At 40.1% G+C, this 25,392-nt stretch overlaps 4 protein-coding genes across 8 annotated transcripts in view; 3 read left to right on the top strand and 1 right to left on the bottom strand.

Annotated features, from left to right (window-relative positions):
- Positions 1 to 136: 136 nt before the first annotated feature.
- On the top strand, positions 137 to 5,746 carry LOC6545024 (spermine synthase). Of its 3 annotated transcripts, none has more exons than XM_015157688.2 (4): positions 137 to 533; positions 3,298 to 3,406; positions 3,765 to 3,887; positions 4,381 to 5,746. In XM_015157688.2, exons 1-4 carry the CDS (start codon positions 249 to 251, stop codon positions 4,962 to 4,964), a joined length of 1,101 nt encoding a protein of 366 aa, XP_015013174.1. In that variant the 5' UTR covers positions 137 to 248; the 3' UTR covers positions 4,965 to 5,746. The 3 variants fall into 3 exon arrangements, with proteins under 3 accessions (XP_015013174.1, XP_001972520.1, XP_026833325.1); XM_001972484.3 differs by lacking the exon at positions 3,298 to 3,406 and adding an exon at positions 2,198 to 2,309; XM_026977524.1 differs by lacking the exon at positions 3,298 to 3,406.
- A 190-nt stretch (positions 5,747 to 5,936) lies between these two features.
- Positions 5,937 to 7,399, top strand: LOC6545023 (delta-aminolevulinic acid dehydratase). Its single transcript, XM_001972483.3, has one exon. It carries the CDS (start codon positions 6,058 to 6,060, stop codon positions 7,039 to 7,041), a length of 984 nt encoding a protein of 327 aa, XP_001972519.1. The 5' UTR covers positions 5,937 to 6,057; the 3' UTR covers positions 7,042 to 7,399.
- A 188-nt stretch (positions 7,400 to 7,587) lies between these two features.
- LOC6544598 lies at positions 7,588 to 9,892 on the bottom strand. Its single transcript, XM_001972482.3, has 2 exons — positions 9,731 to 9,892; positions 7,588 to 9,632 (listed from the first exon to the last, which is right to left on the bottom strand). Exons 1-2 carry the CDS (start codon positions 9,749 to 9,751, stop codon positions 8,184 to 8,186), a joined length of 1,470 nt encoding a protein of 489 aa, XP_001972518.1. The 5' UTR covers positions 9,752 to 9,892; the 3' UTR covers positions 7,588 to 8,183.
- An 863-nt stretch (positions 9,893 to 10,755) lies between these two features.
- The window catches only part of LOC6544597 (palmitoyltransferase app), a 62,183-nt gene continuing 47,546 nt past the window's right edge, over positions 10,756 to 25,392 (top strand). Inside the window, exons 1-2 of one of the 3 annotated variants that reach the window (XM_026977522.1) lie at positions 10,756 to 11,131; positions 12,536 to 12,831. The gene's annotated coding sequence lies outside the window, so the exon portion shown is untranslated. Of the gene's footprint in view, positions 11,282 to 12,535; positions 12,832 to 25,392 lie in introns of all 3 variants that reach the window. The other 2 variants (XM_026977521.1, XM_026977520.1) reach the window with 2 other exon arrangements.

The following is a 25,392-nucleotide window of genomic DNA, read 5'->3' as shown; positions in this document are numbered from 1 at the left end:
GCGCCAAGTGTTATTTAATTCACGAAAAACTAATGTATAATATTTTTATCATAAACATATTTGAAAATACCCTTGCCTTTAGTTTTTAGTATTTATTTAAGAAACGATAGAAACAATATACAGCCACACTGAAAGTGCAATCGAAATCGACTTGCTATCGGTGCTCGTAAGCCGCATCACTAGTATTTCGTTTCAGTCGGTACGCGGTTCTGCGGTTTTGTTCAACGGATTATCGCAAGATTAGCACGATGGCGGCCCAGACTATACTGTTTGATTTTACGCTGGACAAGGACAAAACGGCCGACGAGGAGGCGCGCCTCCAGGTGGCCAAGATCCTGCGTAACGAGCTGGAGCAGCTGTTCCCCCAGCTGGAGCTGGCCTACTCGATGGAGTCGCTGGAAAACGGCTACTTTGCGGTGCTGCACGAGAACAAGGACACGGTGATTACCTGCCGCATCTTCCAGCACGGCCTGCTGACGCTCAACGTGGAGTACTTCCTGCCCGACGGAAAGGAGCCCATCATATCCTTCGACGTAAGTACCTAGTGCCATGTTGATAGATTCCTCGAAAACTAAAATACGAAGGATGAAAAAGCAACCAAACACCCAACAGTAGCAGCAGCACCACCACCCACATCTTACTTAGCCTCCCAGTTTCCGTGTTGCGGCTGATTAGTTTGGGAAAGGGTCTTCCGCCCACCGGGTAAAATTGATTTTCCGCGCACTTGGACCCGAGTGTTGTTGGTAAATGATACGTACATGTGGGTGTGTGCATGGAAAGTGGGCAACTGGGTGGGTGGACTGTTTGTGTGTGTGTTCCTGACCACTCGCCAAGCTCAAATACCCGGCACTTGGTCAGGGTCAGTCCGTCCGTCCTTGGCCTCAAGTGATGGCTGCCCCATCGAAGCACTTTCCCTAGTTTCTATTATCTAACCCTCTATAACACAACACACATCACAAAGCATTTTCAGCTGGGCTTTGCTAGGTTAGCTCGCCGTTCCGTCCCCGTTTTTATATACTTTCGCTTTTGAACGAAGCACGTGGGTTCGATTCGCATGGGGCATGGATGATGAACCCCAAATAGGCAGCCCTTATCACAGAACCCAGATTTCAATTTAAACCCTTAGCTCGCTTTATTTCGTGTATTAGGAGTGTAATTTGGTACTTGAAGTTTCTCATTACTTTTTACTCTACGTGTGCATGTGCATATAAACAAACCTAAGTCAACATGAAGTCTGTTGATACCACAAATCACAAGGTTTTTAAAAATACAACCAGCATATGTATTTAAAATAACGAAGAATATAAATTTTGATATTAATATTCCGATTTTCTTTCTCATTTATTTAAGTACGTCTAACCCACACCTACGGTTATCATAATAGCACCAATAAATTTCAAAAGCTGGCAAAAAGTCGAAAATTGACCGGTTCTTCTATAACTAAAAATATTATTTCGTGTTAATAAAATGTTACGTATATTTTGAATATAATAACCATTTTTATAAATGATCAAAGTATCATGTTATAGAGCTCGATTGAAAGCAAAGAGAATGTTCTCAAGACTCGTCTTTGTGCTTTACTTTAATCAAATTATGGCTAAAATCAAAAGCAAAATTAAAGCTGTTCTGAAAACTAGAATAATAAGTCTGCTCCCATATTTCCAGACCCATTATTGTTTCCTGGTATCATTTGAAATGCCCATATGCCATAAGTTATTGAACGCAACTGTTTTATTCCGGAGTGTGGAACTTTCCTTATCTAGCCGGCATCGTTTTTCTGATTACGACTGTTTGCTGCTGGTTTGTGGATATCGCAAGCCGCCGTCTGTGTCTGAGCTTTATATTGTGATTTTTGTGATTTTGCAATATGCCTATGCCTGCTGCACACACAAATAAACAAATATGTAGCCAGAATGCATATACTTGCATGGCTCGCTATATATTCCCTTTTTCGTTTCGTTTCGTGCTGTTCACTTTCCTTTTTCATAAGTATCAAGTATTTGGACTAAAAATAGTTCTTGGGCCGGGCTGCCTGTGTCGTCGATTGGTGTGAGTGGTGGGCCGTTTCAATAGTTTTCCGCCTGGCGGATGAAGGTCACCTTCCATTATTATAATTTATTCATACTGAGTGCCCCGCCAGCGGACATGCACATCCGTCGCCTTTGCAAGGACCTAAATAATGGAATTACCATTGCAGACCATGCGCACCATGGAACTGATTTTGCGGCAGAAATTTGAATCCGATCGGTCCAAGTACTTGCCCCCGATTAAGCGCGGTGGATATATCGACATATACATGACTAGCTCAGGTTGGTCGAACTCAATGCAACTTATGTACAATCAACCAAATTCAACCAAATCCAGTTTAGTTCCTGCTAGTTCCATTTGCAATGAATATATACATATACTCGTATATCTATCTACTCGAACTCACTTCACATACAACCTACAATTACAATATATGCCGAAATTCTCTTTCAAAATTCCACTGCAGAATCTAGAACACCCGTGCAGTTTTTCCACTAGTATTTCCGATTGCCGCCACCGCAAAGAAAATAAATAATATTAAAAACCCTCATGACCATCACATAATTGGACACCGTATCTCAGGCGCTGTAAATTCACCAAGTCGTCATTTCCAATCCAGAATTTGAACCGCCTCCCAAGCTCTGCACATCGCCAAACCCACTGATCATGTTAGCCTAGCGTGTTACCTCCTAGGGGATTACTTTTCCAGGCAACTCCTGCATGCTAGTTTGTCTAATCATTAAAAGGAGCCTTTTACCTTGTAGCAGTGGTGCCAAATTGTCAATTTTTTTCGCTGGATTTAATAATAGTTCAAAACTCCCTACTCTTTATTTTTGAATAATAGCTTTCATATATCCACGCTAATTTTATAGAAGCTCCTTGGCGCCACTGCCACTTAGCATACCCACAGTTCTGAGATTATTATTTAATTCAAATTACGTTTTATTTTCATATCTATTCCATCGACACTCGACCGATCCATCGACCATCATGAACAACCGCTGCCACATCTCCTGGACCAAATTACTCACCAAAATTGCCACGAACTTGTGAATAAATGTGTAAACTATTGAATTATACTTACGCCCCAACGCACATGTGTCACCTGCCCCGCCTCGAAATCGATCTCGTACTCGCTCCACGTCGTACGCTCGCTCATAAATTGGTTCCTCAACTATTGACTATCGACTACAACAACACCCAACTACCACCACAACACGGTCTAAAAAATAAATAAAACTATATATAAACACGAACGGACATCCGCAGAGCGGTAAGAGCCTGGAGAATGTCCTGGCAATCAAACTGAAGGCCATCAAGGCTCAGAAGCTGCCGACGCTGAAGCGCGGCGATGTCTCCAGGTACTTTCCATCGTCAGGTAAGGCAATCCCAATCCGTTTGGTTAACCATATTGCAAATAGAGCAACTACTACTCGTACTACCGCTACTGTATGTCATCCGAAATGTGTGATCGTATGACCGTTGAGCGTATGCAGCACCATCGAGCTGATTGTATCAGAGTTCTTCTAGTGGCACCCAGCATGATAGATCATTTCAGTCATTTACTTCTGATTTACCGCCTATCTCTTTTACTTTCCGTAAGAGTGCGTTCGTTGGTCTTAAACTTATTTCTCTGCATGCGCCGCCTAACAATTGAGCCGGAATCAGTACTAGTAATCAATATCGCATTTAATACGACCACTGAGGCATCACTAATCCATGGCACTCTTCCGCAGATGAGCGCATCATCGAGTACGACATCGACAAGGTGGTTTTCGAGGAGCGCTCGCCCTTCCAGAAGATTCAAATCATGCACTCCAAGACGCTGGGCAACATGCTGCTACTGGACGAGCTGCAGAGTAAGTATACCATGCTTAGTATAGGCATCAGAATGTGATACGTTCCACATTCACACATGGATGCGCCAACGGTGTCAGGGTCACCAATCGATTGGTGGAAGTGCCGCACTAAAGGTCATGTGCAATTGCCTTAAAAAGGTCATCACGAATATAAAGGATTAGGGGTTTTTAATGAATTGTTTTTATTTTTGTTCGCTTTATGTTTAGTTTAAGCACTCGCATAAATTACAAAAATAAATATTCCACATCACGGGCTGTTAATGTTGTGTTAAGTTACAAATATTCTATATCACGAGCTCTTATTTGCTTGTTAAATAAATAAAAAGAAGTATTCAAGATCATGGAAGTTATTACTCCCCGGCTGGAATTAAAACTGCATAATATTAGGTATAAAATATCGGTTATAAAAAAGGAATATTTGACTAGGTAATGGTGCCTTCTAGTCTGCCGGTTCTCTCTTTAATATAATTAATTTTTAATTTTCCCCCTTCAGACATTGCAGAATCTGATCTGATCTACACGGAGACCCTGATGTGTCGCGGTGTGGAGAACTACGAGGGCAAGGAGATCTGTATCCTGGGCGGCGGCGATGGCGCGCTGCTGTACGAGCTACTCAAGGAGAATCCAAAGCATGTGGTGATGCTGGAGATCGATGAGCTTGTGATGCAGACCTGCAACAAATACCTCAACGTGATATGTGGCGATGTGCTGGAGAAACGCAAGAGCGATCAGTACGAGATCATTGTGGGCGACTGTGTGGAGTACTTGAAGAAGTTCATCGCCGAGGGCCGCAAGTTCGACTACGTGTTTGGAGATCTTACTGATATACCCATAACCGATGCCCCGGAGGGCGAGACTTGGGACTTTATTCGTACCATCTTTGAGCACTCTTTCAAAGTACTGAAGCCCGATGGAAAGTATTTGACTCATGGCAATGGCTCCACCTGCAAGGTGCAGCTGCGTCTGTTCGAGGAGCAGTTGAATTTGCTGCGCCCGAAGGTGAAGTTCACCACCACCAAGGCGTTTGTGCCGTCGTTCATGGAAGAGTGGCTCTTCTACCAAGTGACCTTCGCCTGACAAGCTCAGGTGGAGTCCTCAGCAGCAGCAGTAGCTACTTCTAGCGCACCACCAACCGCCAGTCACACACCAGCATCACACAGCAAAAGTCAGGAACCAGGAACCGTCGGGGAGATGCTCCAGCTGCACTCCTACACAGTCACTATCCACGGAGCAGCAGTCGGAGTTCAGGAGGAGGAAGTTATGAATAATGGAGCCGTGGGACAATTGAAACCGCGACCAAGGCGTCGAAAGAAGCGGGTGCACTACCACCACACACTGGTTTCTTAGTCCAGAAAGCACGGAATCTGAAGCACAAGCTGATCGCCATCATCGAAACCATCGCAACAAAACCCAAACAGAAGAAAACACGCACTTCCAATGGCTGTTACTTACAATTGAAAACCAAACCAAATACTGAACCCAATTCGTTTACGCTTAAGTTAGGCTTTAGTTCCGTTTCTCGTCCACTGATTTCAATGCTAAAACTAAGTGAAAAGTACAACCTAAAGGCTAAAATAACTTATGTATTCGTGTTTATTTGAATTACGCCTAAGCATAGCATGTTGGCCAACTATTTGTAATATTTCGTATAACGTGTAAATCTATATATTGTAGACCATATGTTTAGTTATCCATTAACAAACAAACTGAAGCGGGGAGGGCCCGATCGAGGATGTGTGCATGTGGGTGTGAGGAAGCGTAGCAGAAGACACCAACTTTTATTGCTGTAATAACGATTAATACCAAACATTTTAAGCGGGAGAACTACAAGTTAAATAAATAGTCGTACGCAGAAATAATTAGTGTTGTTTCACTTAATATTCAAGTAATATTACTCATGCGCACTGTTGACGTGTCTTACATTAACGTGGATAATTTATTTACCTTTCCCCACTAAATACTGAATACAATTGATTTTATCTTATCATATTGGTTTATTTGATCCTAACTTAATTTTGAATTTTATCGAGAAGCACCCTACCCCCCGAATGGCAGTGTTGGAAAAGCGTGCAACAGAGGACGCACTAAATATGCCCACGCGACAAGCAGTTGGACGTTAGTTTCACTTGTTACGTTGGTTTTAATTTTCATCTGGAGCTAACAGAACAAAATGGAGCGGAAACTGCACAGCGGAATGCACCATGCCACCCTGCGGCAGCTGCAGGAGTCGGGATGCGAGATAGCGCCGCACAACCTCATGTATCCGGTGTTCATCGTGAGCAACGACGACGATGTCCAGCCGATTGCCAGCATGCCGGGAATCTCGAGATTCGGACTGAATCGTCTGAAGGAGCACCTGAAGCCGCTGGTGGCCAAGGGATTGTCGTCGGTGCTGCTCTTTGGCGTCGTGGAGCCGGACATGAAGGATGAGCAGGCCTCCAATGCGGATTCCGCAAAGAATCCAGTGGTTCTAGCACTGCCCAAGCTCCGTGAATGGTTTCCAGATCTGCTAATAGCCTGTGATGTGTGCATCTGCCCGTACTCCTCGCACGGTCATTGTGGCCTTCTGGGCGAAACGGGGCTGGAGAATGGACCCAGCATAAAGCGGATAGCTGAGATTGCCGTGGCTTATGCCAAAGCAGGAGCCCACATAGTGGCTCCTTCGGACATGATGGACAACCGAGTGAAGGCCATCAAGCAGGCCCTCATTGATGCCCAGATGAACAGTGTGTCCCTCCTGGCGTACTCCGCCAAGTTCACCTCCAATTTCTACGGACCCTTCCGGGAGGCAGCGCAATCCGCACCGAAATTCGGCGACCGAAGGTGCTATCAGCTGCCCAGTGGCTCTAGGAGCTTGGCCATGAGAGCCATTCAACGCGATGTCGCCGAGGGAGCAGACATGCTGATGGTGAAACCTGGAATGCCCTATCTGGATATCCTCCGGTCCACAAAGGATTCCTACCCGTATCACACGCTGTACGTTTACCAGGTTTCCGGTGAGTTTGCTATGTTGTATCATGCTGCCCAGGCGGGAGCCTTTGACCTCAAGGATGCGGTACTGGAGGCCATGAAAGGCTTCCGGCGAGCTGGTGCGGATTGCATCATCACCTACTACACACCCTTTCTGCTGGACATTATCGGGAAGGTCAAATAATGGTGTACCTACCATGTCCGACGTGCGATGTCTTTATATCATGTTCATGTACATACATAGTACATATGGAGATTAGAGTGGACCTCTTAAAACAACAAATTATATGCCTTTTGTAACAGATATTATAGTAAAATTTTTGTAGAATTTTTAAAATATTTATACGGAGCTCTCCATAGACACGAGTTTACTTTTAATAACAATTAAGAATTAATATTCACTTGTATTTAGGGACCAGCACATTAAGTTTACCAATTAAGAGGCTTAAATAAAACTCAAAGCTTTTACTTACATAAATATAGAAAATATTTTGATACAGCAGGATTTGTATTCAATAAAAGAAGTCCACTCTAATCTTGAATCACCATTACTAGTACTTTTGGAGTGCCGCGCTCAAACACACACACTCTGGAATGTATATTTTGATGGTCTTATCTATCGTCCGTATTTGGAAGTCTAATGGCCTCGGGAACATTTCGAATTTCAATTGCATGGCGAAATTAAAGCGGACGAACCGAACCGGTCGATCCAGTAGAACAAGGCAAAAGATTTTCGTTTTGTGATGGCACTTAACACTTTAATGTGAAACTCTTTCGATTGCATTTACAAATGGGCTACGGTGAGCATTGAACACTGGCTGGAGCTTACTTGCTAAATTGGTACCAGTTTAAGTCTTACGAAAAGATAAAAATCACAAAATCAAATGCATTAAGTACGTAAGCAATTGGATTACCTCTGGTTTCTGCTAAAAATTGAGCCAAAAGGATTTGGTACGATTAGTTATAAAAACATTATCTGATAAATAAAAATATATGGTAACATGTCCTAAGCATTTCACAACTTTCACTTTACGGGATATTAAGGTGATGTTTGGACCTCTTATACAATATAAGTAGTATAATAAGCTTCAGCGATTTCGATTCAACAAAAGTGTTTAGATCGGTAAAAGGAAACTGATTAATATAAAATTACCTAAGCTCCAGTTCGACCAAATTCTGTTTAAATTGGATATAAAAACATTTGCATATATCATTTACGAAATCAAAACTAACTAAAATTAGAATGTAAACTAAAAACAGATTAACAAACAGAAAATACTGAGTGCATTAAGGATAAATAGTTTGGAATACAAAGGATCCGCAGCTTTAGGGACTCTCGCTGCTGTGAATGCGGCTGTGCTCCAGAATGTCCGTGTTCTGCATTGGCTCCAGATCCGTTTCAGAGATAATCTCCGCCAGCCACTGCTCGATCTGGACGGGATGGAATGAGTCTTCATCGCCGCTGTTTGCCTCGAGGATGATCTTGAGATTCTCAAAGTTTTTAAGAATTAGCCTCTTGCCCGGCTGCAATTGTGGTCCCGATTCGCTTTGTGTTAGCGACGTGGTGGTCGAAACTGGCTCTTGTTTGGCAGCCGTCTGCTTAGGATTGGAGTTGGCATCGCAACTGGAATCGGCAGCCGAGGTTTGAACGGGCTCTGCCACCTGGTTGTAAGTCCTGCGCGGCTTCTCCACCATGCTCTTCTTTATCTCATTGAGGAGGCGATTGTAGAAATCGCAGGTGACATCGTGAATCTCAGTCTCCTCGTAGCGCTGGGCTTGTCCAGGCGTAGGAGTGGAATCCGAGCTGGGTTCGCGGTCGATCTTATCTGGCTTTTTGTTTGCCTTTTGCTTTTTGGACTGCGAACGGGAGCTGGCATTACTTGAGTAATTGGAACTGGAGGCCGTGGTGGTGGGCGTGGAATTCGAGGGTTCGGTGGTGGTGGTACTGGAATCAGCGGATTTGGCTAAGGGGATCTCTGCACTCACCGCCTCTTCGCTGGCGCAGTTTATGGTCAAGCTAGCAATATTGCGTAGGTTGATGGTTCCATTGCAATTGTTTATGGTGATTTTTGGCTTGAAGCGCTGCTTGCGACTCTTGGTTTTCGGTGGTTCTTGTACGCTGCCCTTTGATTTTGCAGAGGTTTCACGCCCCAAGCTGGAAACGGCTTCGGCAATCGAAGATTCCAGTTCGTCATCTAGTTCCTCCAAGTTTAAAGGTGGCACATAGGTATCCCTCTTGATCTTGGCCTTCTTTATCAGATCCTTGGCTTCCTGCAGTGTGATGTTGATGATGGAGCGCTTGGCATTGTCTTCTACGAGAGTTCGATTGCGGGAGAAATCCACCACAATGGCCTCCGGTGGGGCGCCGTCTTCGTCCAGGTCGAGATATGATACTTGCCCATCCTGCAGGCACTTGTACATGGTCTCATGGTCATCTAGAGGCTCTATGTAGTCCTCGTTCCTCAATCCCGTGGTTCGGTAATCCTGCAGCGCCAGCTGCATATCACTGTTGTCCAGCAGAAAGTGCCCGAAGCTTCGGATGGCGGTCAGTAGCTTCTCCTCCGCATCCTCGTTTTCTCCGGGAATGAATCGCACACCACTTCCTTCGCGATCCTTCTCGCCAATCGAGTTCTCCACTTCGAAGGGGGACTTCTTCAGCAATTGCTGCTGCTGTCGAGTATTCGCTATGACCTCCAGTTGCCGAAGCAGCAACTTCTCGCGCATATGCAATGCAGCACGGATTTCATTGAACTTCTTTTGTACGGTGTCTTTGACCTGGGCGATGGAAAATTGGGGCGTGTATCAGTAAACAGGAGTCTTAGCACAGTCCATTCAGTTTAAGGGGATAAGTACAAGAAAAGTGGAGTACAAACCTCATCCAGATTCTTGTCCATTTCGTGCGTGCTACTAAATACTTTCTCTCTCTAAAAGTTGAGCATTTTTTTTTCCTAAATTCTTGTGTATCAATATTTTTTGTTTGATCGATCAGCTGAGTTGCGAAGTGGCCGCCGTTTTCAGCCACGAAAATACCAGTGGGCTTAATAGCGCTGGTCCCTGTAGTTGGTCACACTTTAAATTTGGCGGGAAAATTGTATTCGCATTTTTTATAAGACATTGCTTGTTTATATTCAAGGCGAACGGGATTTCATAAATGATAGCTTTATGTAAATTTATAAGTGGCAAGAACAATTTCATATTGTTCCATTGCGTCTTCTTTTATTTTCGTTCTAGAAGAGCTAAGGCAAATGCTACCAAAATAATACAAGTAATACCAATAAAAGTAAAACTGATAAAGAGCACTGCGTTTTAAGCGAGGCATAGTGAAATAATAATTATAAATATGTTTAATTCTGCTTTTCTATTATTATTATTTTTTAAAATATTAGTATTTTGCCGGGCATGGAATTGCCAGCGTTGCCACTTTTTTTGATGCGTTTAACAGAGGATAATTCTTATGCCTGTATGACACAACATTGTTGATCCCATTACAATGGGGATTATTGTTTATTAAAATTGCAAAAAGTAATCTTCTTATGGCAAGTAATTGTAACGCAATAACAAAGGTATTTTAGATGGAAAACAATTGAGATCTGTAAAACCAGCATTGAATAAAAATCCAATGCAGTGTCACAAGCCCATGAGCGGCTTAAAAGTGTGTGACCGTATGGCAACTGCACAATAATCCCCTTTACAGAGCTCTGTTAGCATTTCACATGTTTTTTTTACATACCCGAAATTCGGACACACCATCGTCAGTTTGTTTTCATTTCAACGTTGCGTCGGGTTCACTCTGATTTTTGCACCGGAGGCGCGCATTTCAATTAAATTCGGAAGAACGCTGAGTGCGCACGCTGTTTCGTCAACCGTTCAAATATTTAAAAACGTAAAATTGGTAAATAAATTTGGTTCTCTTAACAAAAAAAAAAACGAAAAAGAATCGCACATGTGTTAAAAATACATCGGTAGATCCGATAAATCACCGGGAAAATATGAAGAGATTTTGCCGCCGATAGTGTTAAAAAAAACTATTGATCAAAACGTTAAAAAACCTTTTTGTGTTGGAATATGGATTCAAGAAGAGCATAAAATAAGAATTTACGCTCAAAAGCTAAAGCAAAACAAATCGAAATTCACCGCTTCCACGTATTTCTCAGCTGTCTTTGTCTTTGTCTTTGGCTCTGCCATCTCTTTTCCACGCGTCGCGGCGCCCTCAAGTGTTTGGTTTTGTAATTGCCTTTGCTTCGCGAAACTGTGCTGATTTAAATGTTTTAATTGTACCGCTCTTAAAGTATTATTTCCCCAAATGCAGTTGAAACATAACAATTGTCGCGTGGCTTTTGCAGCGTAGAGAAGAGAGAAAAAAGCAGCCGTGTTTAAATAACAATAGTCATCGCCTATTGTTGTTGCCCCAACTAATTTGAACTGTGCGTGTGTGCGAGTCTGATTGTGTTTGTGTATGAAGGCGCGTTGGTGTTTGTTGTTGTTGTTTTTTCTTGCTCTGCTCAGACACAAAAAAAAAAACGAATGAAAGAAGGAAATATTCAGAGAATTTTGAGTTTGTTTCTCATTCTTCCTGCCAAAGAGAGAGAAGCGTAAAAAGAAGCAACAAACAAGACAAAACAATAAAAAAATCAAGGGAAACACACATGCAAAGCAACAAAAGAAAGGCAAATAAAAGAGAGCGAGAGAGCGCGAATTGTGTCAGTGACGCCAAAAAATTTAAAAATATCAATAATGCCCACTAGTGTTTTATTTTCGTTTCGCCAAACGGCTTATAATTAATTAACTGCAACTATATTTAATTGGTTTTGTGTCCGCATTGTTTTTATTGCCATTTCGATTGTGTTTCCACGGCTTTTGCCGTCGTTTTAGCTTTGCGATTGCGAGACTGCCTTTGCAAATTGTCTTTGCGTCGGCGGGTCGTGACTGGATTCCATTGAATATTTCACAAACAGATGATGCATGTGGTTGTACGTACATATGTATGTTTGTTTGTTTGTCGCCTCTAAAACCACATGTGCTTGGGCTGATTTCTTTAAAATATGCTCTATAGGAATACAGTTAGTTGCTGCTTTTCGCTTTCTTGACTAGCTTTTTTTATCGCTTCTAGTTTTCTGGTTTTTCTCCCTTTTCTCTCCCCTTTTGTGTTGCTCCCATCTTGTTATCATCGGCAGAAACCTGTTTTGTTTTGTTTTGTTTTGTTTTGTTTTGTTTTTCTTTTTTACCTGGTCTCCGGGTTTCAAATTCGGAATTACCTCATTTTACACTTCAATCTCTGTGCTTTTCATTTAGTCGCTGCGACTAACCCACTAAATTAAATCATTTTTATTTCACCCGCATTTGTAGGTCGCTGAAATGTTATTACACTTTCGGCGAGTTCGAGATATCGCGTAAATATTTATCAAATTCGAAATAGGAAGAGTAAATATCCAAAAATGTTTTGCGAATATCGAAATCAAGTCTATAAAAATGCATACCTGAGCACCGTAAATTGATTATCATTCGAATGTTTAGTTGTAGGAAACCAAGTATCCGCCTATTTTACCCATAAAATACGGAAATAAACATGTGAATTATTATAATGTATAATTTTGATAGCAAAAATACCCATCATAAATTTTTTAATTTAATATAGAACTAAAATGTTTAAATATTTTATTTTCCAACATTTAAAACAGCACAGTGAAAACCTATAACTACAAAATAAACACGACAACCAAGCTAAAACAAACCAATAAGTAGTGCATATTATTTTAAAAACACTATAAATCTACCATTATTTTAACCGAAAATCTGTACAAAGAAAGCCTATGAAACTATATTTTCGTGAAATTAACTAAGCGCGTGTAATCGAAAAGCGTACGAGTGTTTAATCATCATCGAAGGCGAGTGTCGAAAAGTGTTCCGAGGTCAATGTTTCTGTTTCTGCTGCTGGCAACTCATCGCCTAAATTAAGTACACAATCTGCAGCGAGGTGAGTTTTATTCGGATACATTTATTTGCCATTGCCGCATTACATACCCCTGACCCTGGCCCCACTTATTTTGGAGTATTTCGAAACGCCGCCCACTTGTATTTGCCCCATTGAGAGCTATTCGTAACTCCCCCCATATCTCTACCACTATCTCGCTGCGAATCGTGTGAAATCGTGTGAAATACTTGCGCTATTGGCGACCATGTGCGATGAGTAAGTTCAATACAAGTGGGCTAAGTACACACAATACTTGAATGGATCTGCTAAACATTTTATACAAATCAGTCGATATTAACTGAAGCAAATACGTAATTATTTGCCTGGTAACTTAAATAGGTTCAGTTTTATTGCACCACAATATTTTTACCTTAACTTTTGTCTCAAATTTTGAAAGCTGATTTGCTATCAATCTCTACCGTTATTATTACTCCATTTTTATTTGTGGTTCACTTCTTATCGAATCAAGATTATAATGCCAGATAACTTACTTAACTTTTCTAGACATTGAACATTTTATTGGATTCAAGAGAGAGTACTAATGTACTTATAAGTAAAGCATTAAAAGTTCAACTATTGAATGTGAATTGAGTAAATTGTGTACCATCATTATTTATTTGTTAATTCTGGAGCAAATAAAAGTCGTCAATAAATTCAATTTCGCAAATAATGAGCTCAACAAGCATTTAAATCTTAATTTTTTATTTACCATTCGATATCTGGAACAAAAATTGCAATACTCGGTTGAATTACGTTAATTTTGCATCTTTGTTGCCAGCGATAATTAATGCATATTAACTGCACTTAACGCGACATGGCAGTTCACATAGGTATTCCTTTTGTTCGCATTGCATTAATAGGTTCATTTCGACACGCGTAATAGAGTTCACATCGAAGATGCGTTGAATTGAGTGGCAATTATTAAATTGTATACAATTGCTAGTTACGATGCAATTAATTAAATCGCTGCATTCGATTGAAATCGAAACCGCTTTAACAACTGGAAATTTGATTGTCCGACTGTCTGAGAAGTAGCATCAAGCCAATAGCAATCCCATCGAAACTCATCCAAACCAATCCAATCCAATCCGAACCAAACCACATTCAACAATTTCAGAGCTATCTGTCCGTCCGTCCGTTGGAAATATAAATTCATTACTCGGCTTTAATTAGTTTCAATTTGCACACGCCATCGAGATATCGACGGGTTCAGAGTTGTAGAATTTCAACCAATGAATTCAACCAATGTATGCAGTCCGATTCAGTTTTCCGAATGTTTTTTGCCAAATTATATTTCAGTTTGCGCAATCGAATCGAAAGAACAATGTGCAATATTTTGATTCACACAATTTTAGCCAGAATTCTGGATGGGCGGCTAAAATAAAGTAGAAATATGCATGGCCGAATTAATTGTAAATAACTACTGGACACAAGTGAAACAAAAGTAGAAATGTTTGTATTTAATTGTAAGCTAGATGTTGCTATCTGGTGCATAGAAATATGTTGCAATAACTTTGGCAATTGTGCACTCTGATATTTAATCCGTACTGCAAAGTGGCTTTCGAAATGTTTGCCGTTTGCCAATTACAGACTTTTGACTTGTGAATTTTTATTACAACCTACCCCCGACTATCATCTGACTGACCCCTGATTCCTGACCCCTGGGCACTCCAGTTTTCCACTGAGAGCTGGCAATTTGCATAACAAAGCCGCTTAGCCCCGAGTAACCGAGCGGCATATTTTTGTATTCATGATTGATGTGCTGCGGCTTTCCATATATTGTACTTAAACAGATATGGCTAAATGCATACATGGTCAGCAAGTGCTATACTTTTATCTCTCCTGCAATTAAACTTAATCACTTGTTCGCAATTAGCATGGCAGCTGCGATAATTCCGGGTGTCAGTGTGTCCGTGTGTCCGTGTGTGTTTATGCCCATTAGTAGGACATAAAAATCCAGTTTTCCCCGAAATGAAATGGCCGGAATGGAGCCCATTTCAATGCCGACTGCCCGCAAGCACCAGAACATAAAAATCAAATCAAATTACATTACTAATGCGCCGCGTTGTCCGCGACTAGGCCACATTCACGCAGGCATTTGCATTTATTTAGCCAATTTATGCGCCGCAATCCCCTAGAAAAATCCCCCATTTCTCCAAATTCGTATCCCATTCTAAGCTGATTTTATTTGTATTTTTTCCCTTTTTGTTTGTATTTTCCATTGACTTTCTAGCGTTACCTTCGCGTGTGCGTGGACGCCAAAAAACAAGCTGGTGACTCATGGAAATGTACGCCGCGTTGTCCTTTTTCCCGAGGACGACGGCTGTCCCGGTCGTTTTGCTTTTTTTTTATGGCTTGAATCATGCATTTTTTAGCATTCCTGGCTTTTTATTGGCTCCCTTTTTTCCCGAAGCGAATGCGTTTAGCTGGGCGTGGATTTGCTTTTATTAGCGGCTCTCCAACGGGCGTTTTGTAAACAGCTTTAGCACAGATCATAATACTAAACTCAAACGGTTTTACTACACCAAGGGGACAGCTCAAAGAAGCTGGGTTCGGAAAAATGGAATTTTTGAAATTTGAAAGGTGGAATCGTTTGCCCATCGTTTGCCCATGTTTGCCCACCAATTAGTTTTTTTTGCCCACGTCCAGTTTTGAAGATATGAAATTTCGAAAATTTTCGAAAATTTTCGAAAATCAAAAAGTTGACTTTTTTGAACTTTTTTTTTTTTAAATCGCAATAACTTCGTTTGCCCACGTTTGCCCACCCTTTAGAATTTTGAAAAAACTTTTAGTTTAGAAAATATAAGGCCTTAAAGAATTATGCATTTTCCACCTACTAAGACTAAATATTTTCAAAAAAAATCTTTTGCCCACCCTTTAAAAATGGTTCTAAACGTTTGCCCACCCTTTAGAATTTTGAAAAAACTTTTAGTTTAGAAAATATAAGCCCTTAAGAATTAAGAATTTTTCATACCTCAAAACTAATTATTTTCAATCAAAATCGTTTGCCCACCCTTTAAAAATGCTTTTTATCGTTTGCCCACCCTTTAAAAATTGTTTTTTTTCGTTTGCCCACCTTTAAAAAAAAATATTTTCGTTTGCCCACCTCTTAAAACTAAATATTTTCAAACAAAATCGTTTGCCCACCCTTTAAAAATGCTTTTTATCGTTTGCCCACCCTTTAAAAATTGTTTTTTTTCGTTTGCCCACCTTTAAAAAAAAATATTTTCGTTTGCCCACCTCTTAAAACTAAATATTTTCAAACAAAATCGTTTGCCCACCCTTTAAAAATGCTTTTTATCGTTTGCCCACCCTTTAAAAATTGTTTTTTTTCGTTTGCCCACCTTTAAAAAAAAATATTTTCGTTTGCCCACCTCTTAAAACTAAATATTTTCAAACAAAATCGTTTGCCCACCCTTTAAAAATGCTTTTTATCGTTTGCCCACCCTTTAAAAATTGTTTTTTTTCGTTTGCCCACCTTTAAAAAAAAATATTTTCGTTTGCCCACCTCTTAAAACTAAACCTTTTCAAACAAAATCGTTTGCCCACCCTTTAAAAATGCTTTTTATCGTTTGCCCACCCTTTAAAAATTGTTTTTTTGGTTTGCCCACCTTTAAAAAAAAATATTTTCGTTTGCCCACCTCTTAAAACTAAATATTTTCAAACAAAATCGTTTGCCCACCCTTTAAAAATGCTTTTTATCGTTTGCCCACCCTTTAAAAATTGTTTTTTTTCGTTTGCCCACCTTTAAAAAAAAATATTTTCGTTTGCCCACCTATTAAAACTAAATATTCTTGCATCTCACAATTCGCACGGAAATCTTTCTTTTTCTCTTTCTTACTCCCAACCGTAAAAAAATTGTTTTTATCCTTAAAAAAAAATATTTTCAATTAAAACTTACTTTCAGTAAGTTGTGGCGCCAACTCGCTTTAGGATCTGCCTATAGAACACATGCATACGCACACGTGGTACTTGCCGCATTGGCTATGCATACATACATACGTACATATTACAAAAACAATATTGTGTATTCTGCTTATTCTTCACTAGTTCTGTATGATGAGCAACAACAATTTCACATGCTTAACCGTTAAGTTGCTGTCCGACTGAAAAGCTACATAGCTAAAAATCAGTTGTACGTTTCGTTGCTAGCAAATTGTTTTTCATACATACAACCCAGAAAAAAAGATATTATTTAAAAACAAATATGTGTTTGCTTTACCATATTATTATCTAAAATAATTTGGAGTTTTTATAAGCATTAAAAATATGTATTTTCATTTTTTATTCAATTTGATTTTTTCAGTGCAGATAGCAGAACCGAAAATGTGTATGTGTGTTTTATTTATATGTATATGTTGGTTATATGCAAAGAAACCTCAAGTCTCTGATCGTTTTTTGGGAGTAAGAAAGAGAAAAAGAAAGATTTCCGTGCGAATTGTGAGATGCAAGAATATTTAGTTTTAATAGGTGGGCAAACGAAAATATTTTTTTTTAAAGGTGGGCAAACGAAAAAAACAATTTTTAAAGGGTGGGCAAACGATAAAAAGCATTTTTAAAGGGTGGGCAAACGATTTTGTTTGAAAAGGTTTAGTTTTAAGAGGTGGGCAAACGAAAATATTTTTTTTTAAAGGTGGGCAAACGAAAAAAACAATTTTTAAAGGGTGGGCAAACGATAAAAAGCATTTTTAAAGGGTGGGCAAACGATTTTGTTTGAAAATATTTAGTTTTAAGAGGTGGGCAAACGAAAATATTTTTTTTTAAAGGTGGGCAAACGAAAAAAAACAATTTTTAAAGGGTGGGCAAACGATAAAAAGCATTTTTAAAGGGTGGGCAAACGATTTTGTTTGAAAATATTTAGTTTTAAGAGGTGGGCAAACGAAAATATTTTTTTTTAAAGGTGGGCAAACGAAAAAAACAATTTTTAAAGGGTGGGCAAACGATAAAAAGCATTTTTAAAGGGTGGGCAAACGATTTTGTTTGAAAATATTTAGTTTTAAGAGGTGGGCAAACGAAAATATTTTTTTTTAAAGGTGGGCAAACGAAAAAAACAATTTTTAAAGGGTGGGCAAACGATAAAAAGCATTTTTAAAGGGTGGGCAAACGATTTTGATTGAAAATAATTAGTTTTGAGGTATGAAAAATTCTTAATTCTTAAGGGCTTATATTTTCTAAACTAAAAGTTTTTTCAAAATTCTAAAGGGTGGGCAAACGTTTAGAACCATTTTTAAAGGGTGGGCAAAAGATTTTTTTTGAAAATATTTAGTCTTAGTAGGTGGAAAATGCATAATTCTTTAAGGCCTTATATTTTCTAAACTAAAAGTTTTTTCAAAATTCTAAAGGGTGGGCAAACGTGGGCAAACGAAGTTATTGCGATTTAAAAAAAAAAAAGTTCAAAAAAGTCAACTTTTTGATTTTCGAAAATTTTCGAAAATTTTCGAAATTTCATATCTTCAAAACTGGACGTGGGCAAAAAAAACTAATTGGTGGGCAAACATGGGCAAACGATGGGCAAACGATTCCACCTTTCAAATTTCAAAAATTCCATTTTCCCGAACCCAGCTTCTTTGAGCTCAAGGGGACACTTATTTTCAACGCACGTTATCTGTAAGTTTGCAAGGTTAAGGTCTCAGTTAGCCAGCTTTTAGGGTAATTGTTTAAGATGGTCGACAAAATCTTCAGTAGCTTGTTTTTTGTTTGTATAATTCTTAAAAGATAATCGATATAAATCTTATTTCGTATTAAACATTTAAATTTTTGTATTGAATTTCGTTATAAGCTTGAATGATGGATTGGTTTTTCATTCCTCGAAATTGTTTTGGCAAATTTTTCAATTTATTCATTTGTCGCAATTTCGTTCTTTAAGTTTCAATGATGGATGTGAGTACTGACATATTTATTCAAACCGTTTTATGGCATCTTGGATAGGAAATGGTCAATTTAAGTTTTTTCTCATTCATCTGCGACCGTCATTCGTAATCTATATCAGACTTCACAATATGTGAACTATCCAAACTACTGGCTACTCGATTGATGCAAGCCAATTTACGGAAATACAGCTTCTAAAAAAATGGTAGAAGTGCATTTTTTGCGCAGCCAATACTAATGCGCCATGATTTATTAAAAAATCGGCCACTCCACCGCACACATGACCGAATACCTAAGCGAACTGGGGCTGATTGGGGGAATCGGATGGCATCGGATGAAATGGACAGGGACCATAGAACGAAACCCACTCGACGGCAGGAGCACTCGACTATTCATCTAGAGCAGACGGTCCGACAAGTAATCTCCTTAAAATGCAATTTGTTTTGTTGCAATCAACGATTTTTGATGATGACGACGACCACGACCAGAACTGTTCGACCAGGCGGAGCAAAGGGGCAGCAGCAGAGGAGCCTAAGGAGCAAAAGGAGCGGAAGGAGCAGTGGGTCAGGACCCGGCGATGATGGCGATGATGACGATGATGATGGTGATCGAATGCGAGTTGGGTAACAATTTGCAGCGTGGCCAAATAAATTGGTTGTTATTCGGCTCGAATTCTGCTCTTCAGCTCTTCTGCTCCCCGCGACCTTACCCCCATCATACCCTCTAAAAAAAATGATGGAGATGAAAACAAAATTCGTAGGATGCTTCTGGTTTTTTACGAGGCCCCCACACTTGACCCAAACGCTTCGCTGCCATCCTGATGCATGGCCATGGCAATGCGGTCCGAGCGTTGCGACAGCCTCCCAAAATGCCCAACTGATGGACAGATGGACGGTTGGATGGATGGGTGTATGGATTGATGGTTGGAGCGTACCTGAATGACCGGCCAATGAAATGAATGAATCACTAGCTGTGGGAAACCCTCACCTCTTGGCAAAAATGCAACGCACACAGGCGGTTTGAAAAAAAAAGTAGAAAGTACTAAAGCATGCAGGTTCATTCGTTCTCGTTTGCCACGCAAATTGGTATAGAAACTCATTCGGCACGAATGGCGATTAATTTTTAATTCAAAACTTCATAGAAATGGCGATTATAAATTATATACAACTTGTAGTTGCTTTTTGTGAAGCTTTCCACTTGATAAGGGGGAACTGAAAGACGTCATTCGCGCTCATAAGTTAAATTGCAATTTCTGAATATTCAGTTCAATTTTGATGTTTCCAGGAAAATCATACAGTACTCCACAGTAAAATATAAACGTTTAATGTTAAACCAAAGAGTTTATTAAGTAAAATGCTATATTCATAATCATTGTGAAGTCGAGAGAGTGGTTATCGGCCTAAGTCTGAATACATTTTACGATGAAAGATAAGAAAATGACTAACGTTTGCAATGGCTGGTAGGCAAAGGCAGGCAGATTGTGTTTATCAATTTAATTAAGATAGCAGCAGACGCAAGTAAAAATATCATTTAAGTATCTGCAGGCGAGAATAATTGAAATGTTTACAGCGTCGAAAGGTGATTGCACACCTTTGCACACCTTCGTTTATCGGCCTTTTGAGTTGCGAGCTACGAGGGTCACTTGGCCAGTTCCTGGAATGCCACCTTTGCCTTCTTACCCCTTGCCCCTCGTTGCATAGTTTATTGCGTGTTTTCCAGTAACACATTTGTTTGCATTCCCTTTGTTTGCTTGCTCAATCCCCTATCTTCCCTCTGCACTTCTTCCCTGAGTTCCCCTGGCCGCCGTGAACTATTTTATTTGCCTGCACGTATCAGAAGCGTGTTTCAATTTGCACAAAAATTCACATGTCGATTGCTGCTCCATCCATCCGTCTATCTGAGATTGATTTCTAGCACGGGTATTTGTCTGTCCTGCCTCCCGGTCTATCTTTCCAGCCACAGTTCTACCCATTGGTTTGCCTGATGGTCTGACTGACTGTCTTTCCATTTGCGCTCGGCTGCCAGCCCAACACCGCGTATACGCAATGTGAAATTCCCTTTAGCATATTTCTGCATACGCCATGTGTGCATTACATGTTCTACAGTTGAGCTTCGATTAGTCCAATTTCCATTTATTCTAGACACTTCAATTCTATATCTATTCATTCGTGAACGCTAACTTTTTAAATATAATTTTGGTAAATCAAAATTTGAAAATAAATTAAAATAAACATAGGAAAAGGGGTTTCCCATTCGATTCCGTACAATTTAATTGTATTTGTAAATTATTCTTTCCTATCATAGTATACTATATATTATAGTATCTATAATTATTTATATGAGAAATGTATTTCTTTAAATGCTGTTGGCAACTCGACGAGTGCTTTTGTTTTTTAATCATTTCTATGCAGAAATATTTTAATCAGAAAAATGTACGAGTATAACAAATCGCTTGGGGGTATATGTATACATATTTGAAAAAAGCTGGAATCAAAAGTTGATTATGAGCAGTTCAAGTACAATTATATTTATATAGCACTTCCTTTACATTTTGTTATTCATTTTCCAATTTGTTCAATGTATGCAGTTTCGCCAGTAGTTTAAATTCTAGTGCATTGTTGAGCAAACATTTTGCTACCAGCTGTCTCCCGGCTGAAGTGACTCCTGTCGCACAATGATATGTGCATTTATTTGGAGTCCTCGACAAATGGCAATTGATTAACTCGTTCCTCGCTCTCGACACCGGTCCATCGTCGTCTGTCAACCAATGGCCATGGTGTCCATGGTGCCCCAGGTATGTACGTGCCCCAGTCAGCCCATCAGATGGTCTGATATTCCGATATTGCGATACAGCGTGTGTATAAGCACCATGCTTATCGACAGTGCTTATAATCGCACCCACACCCACTGCGATATATGTATTCCGTATTCGCCGAGGGACCGTAAACCATATCGGGCATTGAATGAGATGCCCTCCGCTCCACTAGCCCCAAAATGCCACCACTCTTTGTGCTCGACTCTGTGTTTTTTCGCTGTTATTTCAACAATTTGCTGATTAGATTTCATTTTGTGCTCACCCTCGTTTTTTCTTCTTCAGCAGAGAAAGTTGGTTTTGTGCGCCGAGAGTTTCTTAATTGAAATAATTTAGTGCAATTTCCATGAGTTTTTCCTTTTTCTTTTCATTTTCACTTAAAGCTCGCGTAGGTAAAGCTACCTACGGCCTTTGTCTGCCTATTTCATTCTTTGATCGTTTATCTTGTTTACCTTGCCGCACCCACAAAGTTAACGGAAAACTGAGGAATAAATACACGCTGTGACGTAGAAGTGGAGGAAAGCTGCCCCAGTCATCGGTAACTAATCAGTGCCAGAATTAAGTTGACAAAATGCCATGACCAGGCACAAAGCAGAGCTGCGATAAGCCGCTTTTATGTGGCAGTTAGTCAGTAACCCCCGTCGACTTGGGATGTCATTTCCAAGACTCATTTGCAGTTCAACACTCGGAAAATGTTAATCAATTTGCTGGCAGCGAGTATATTTTGATTAATGGCTTTCCAGATTCTAAAAGGCGGTCTGCAACACTTCGGAAGTATACAAAATATTTAGGAATTTGCTAAAAAATGTATATTTTAATCATGTTTTATTAGAGGAATTCTAATTTTACATAAGGCTTTTTTATTTGATAAATTAATACAAAGTGTATAATTGGATTCCAATTAATTCACACTAATTTGTTTAAAATTGCACAAAAAGTTTTCATGAATAAATAATGCACTTTTTAATTGACCCCAGGTAATAAAATGCCACTTTGTTCTGCTGGATTATGCAAATGGTCAACAAATACTGACAGATATTAATAAATTAATAGTATTTCGATAAATCTAAGCGGAAAGTAGTGAATATTTCACGGCTTATCAAGACGACTATGTTAATGTCCTGGGACACTGCATCCTTGTGCTTCCTGCCGCTGGTGGTATGCGATAAATCTAATCTAATCTCGGAACACTCACTTGACGCACAGAGCACTCACGTTCTGGCATATGATTAAATATCTATTAGCTGCCATAAATGGAACGTATGTTTTGTGCAAATTATGCAGCAATTGCCCGACAAGCTGAGCCTGAGCTCTCCCACATTGAGCCAACAAAATTGGCCAACTCCTCTCCTGGAATCCAATCATTCATGTGCCAAACGACATGAGCGATTACGTCGGCACATGGGCGGGAAAATGGGCTCTCAGTGCGAAGCCGGGTTGCCAGGCTCCTTGATAAGCAAGACAAATGTGCTGGTTGAAATCTATAAAAGCCATGTATTCCATAAAGCTGTGTGTTTCGGTTCACCAGTGCCCGACGTGCATGCACATCATAAAGCATACGTTTCGAACCGGGATGTGCTGCTAAGTCAGCACAGAGCCCATCCTGCGTATACGCAATATTTCGCCGGCTTAGTGGAGTCGGCATGCAGCATGCCGAGGATATGGAAGAACATAGCCCACACCGACAAAAATGACAAGGAGTGTCCTAAGTGATTTCTGATTTGTTTGTGATGTAAATTAATCGATATCTAACTCAAAAATTAAAAAAATTTACCTATTCCTATTGCTAGGTTAGAAATGCATAAAGAAAATTAGTTGAAAATGAGTAAATTGTATGTTTGTGCTATTTTAGTCGGCAGTCTTAATCATAGTAGTTATATTACATAGTATTTTATTATTTGGCGAGTAACATTGATAACAGTTTTTCTGTCTGTGCATTGGAAAAACCAAAGCTAAAACTGAAGCCAAAGATTGGCTGTCGCTGCCATGGTTTATTAAATTTATGTTATGACATTTTCTAATGCATATTTTGCCGGAGCTGTGTGCGTGCCTGAAATATTTTCTACCCCGTATCGAGCGATATTTTCTCTGGTCTCCTATAATGTCCTGACATACTTGTGTCACAGTCACGGCAAAAATTCGGGGGTAAGGAAAGGAGGGAAGGTGGAAAGGTAGTTGGGTGAGGCCGGAACATCACCTGAACTCTGATGTTACTTGAAAGTTGGCTCAACTATTTTTCTAGTGTTGTGATTTTCCGTTGTCACAGCGAGAGGAAGGTGCCACTAGCTGAGCAACTTTTGCGCTATGCCAACCATTCCAACTTCCTACTTTTCACTTTATATCTGCCTTTTTTCCCTTTTTTTTTTTGTCGTTTGAGAACTTGGCCTGACAAACATTTTCATTCCAGCCGAGAGCAGCTGGAATGCATTTGGCCTGCAGTTGTCGTCGTTGGCCTGGTATTCATTCCCTTCATTTTATTTCAACGCCGCCACCTTTAAGTTTCGCCTCCAGGCTTCAAGGCAAATATTTGCGCCCTCCGATTGAGTCATCGAAAGTCAAACATTTAGCTGGCTGGCTTCGTTTAGCTGCGATTCGTTTCGATTTCAATTTGCCAGGGCGCAAATTGTCCATGGCCAGTTGACAGTCGACTGAGTCGTTCGTCAATCTCTTACACACTTTTCCGCCGGCCATCATTTTCCCCTGCCCGTCCAGAATTTTCTGGCTTTCGGAAAACGCACATTCATATCCACGCACACTCATTGTGTCATTGTGTGCGTTCTGGCCATTATGTGTGCATTTTCACTAGTCCGCCTTTGTTTGCCTGATGCGTCTTTATGCTTTTATACCGCATATTGCTATGGAATTAGGGGTATGACGATCCACTTTTTACCTTATAGAACAATTTAGCTAAAAACTGATTAGGAAATCTAAACGGTTCCGAATGCGCTTGCCAAATATTTATGTATTTCTTTACAAAAAAGGTCTAAATTTGTTATATTACTTCAATTTATTTGAGTTGGAGAAAGAATGTGACTTTGATTTGTTTACTTTTTGTATTGTTTAATATTTACTTAAACGTTGTCTTACGTTTCTAATTGTTTTTAATAAAAATGATTTTATTTTCCTTAATTAACCCCAAAGAGAAGGTATGCCATAGTCGCCACTCCATCATCCAGTTCACCTCTTCTCATTTCCTTTTGTTCGCCATCGTTGACCACATTTAGTCGTTGTGTGCCTGTGGCTGAGGATCACATCCTGCCGTCGTTACTGAGAGTTCATAAGGTACTGCCCCCCGGAACCCCAACCTCCGCGGCCCCACCTCCCACCGCTCAGCTCCCACACCGCCGACCGCCAATCTTTTTTCCGTCGGCAGTTCCTTCTTCATCTCATCCGCAGACTGCGGGCCATTGTTCACTAATTTTGTCACGTTTGCAGCTTTTGTTAGCAGTACTTTGCCATCTTTCACTTACTTTTCTATACTTCTACGCCTGCCATTGGCTTGATGAAGGGGAGAGTGAGGTCGGTGGGGGAGCAGTTGACCTTCCCCACCGCCATATCCCCACCCACAACCATACGCCCATCCAACGAAACTATGCCTTTGGGCTTGTTTGTTTGATTGAATCTTTCTGGGCGATTTGCTTTTGCTGCACTCGCCCTGGGCAGCTTTTCTTCTGCTTTGGCAGGAAGCTGCTTTCTGTTTTCTCTATTTTCCGGAGGTCTGCTCTGAGTACTTCCCACACTACAGAGAAGAAAATGAATTGTTAAATATTTCCATTGTGAAATACATATCACCACCTTGAAACTTAACGCAACAGTGCTTATTCCCACAAATATTTATCTTTATACTTTATTTAATAAACTTAACCAACTTAACCACTTACATG

This window comes from Drosophila erecta, unplaced genomic scaffold (assembly GCF_003286155.1).
Source record: "Drosophila erecta strain 14021-0224.00,06,07 unplaced genomic scaffold, DereRS2 tig00000021-arrow-pilon, whole genome shotgun sequence".
Classification (NCBI taxonomy): domain Eukaryota; kingdom Metazoa; phylum Arthropoda; class Insecta; order Diptera; family Drosophilidae; genus Drosophila; species Drosophila erecta.
Note: the sequence above shows the minus strand (reverse complement) of the source record. Positions and strands in the feature narration are given on the sequence as shown.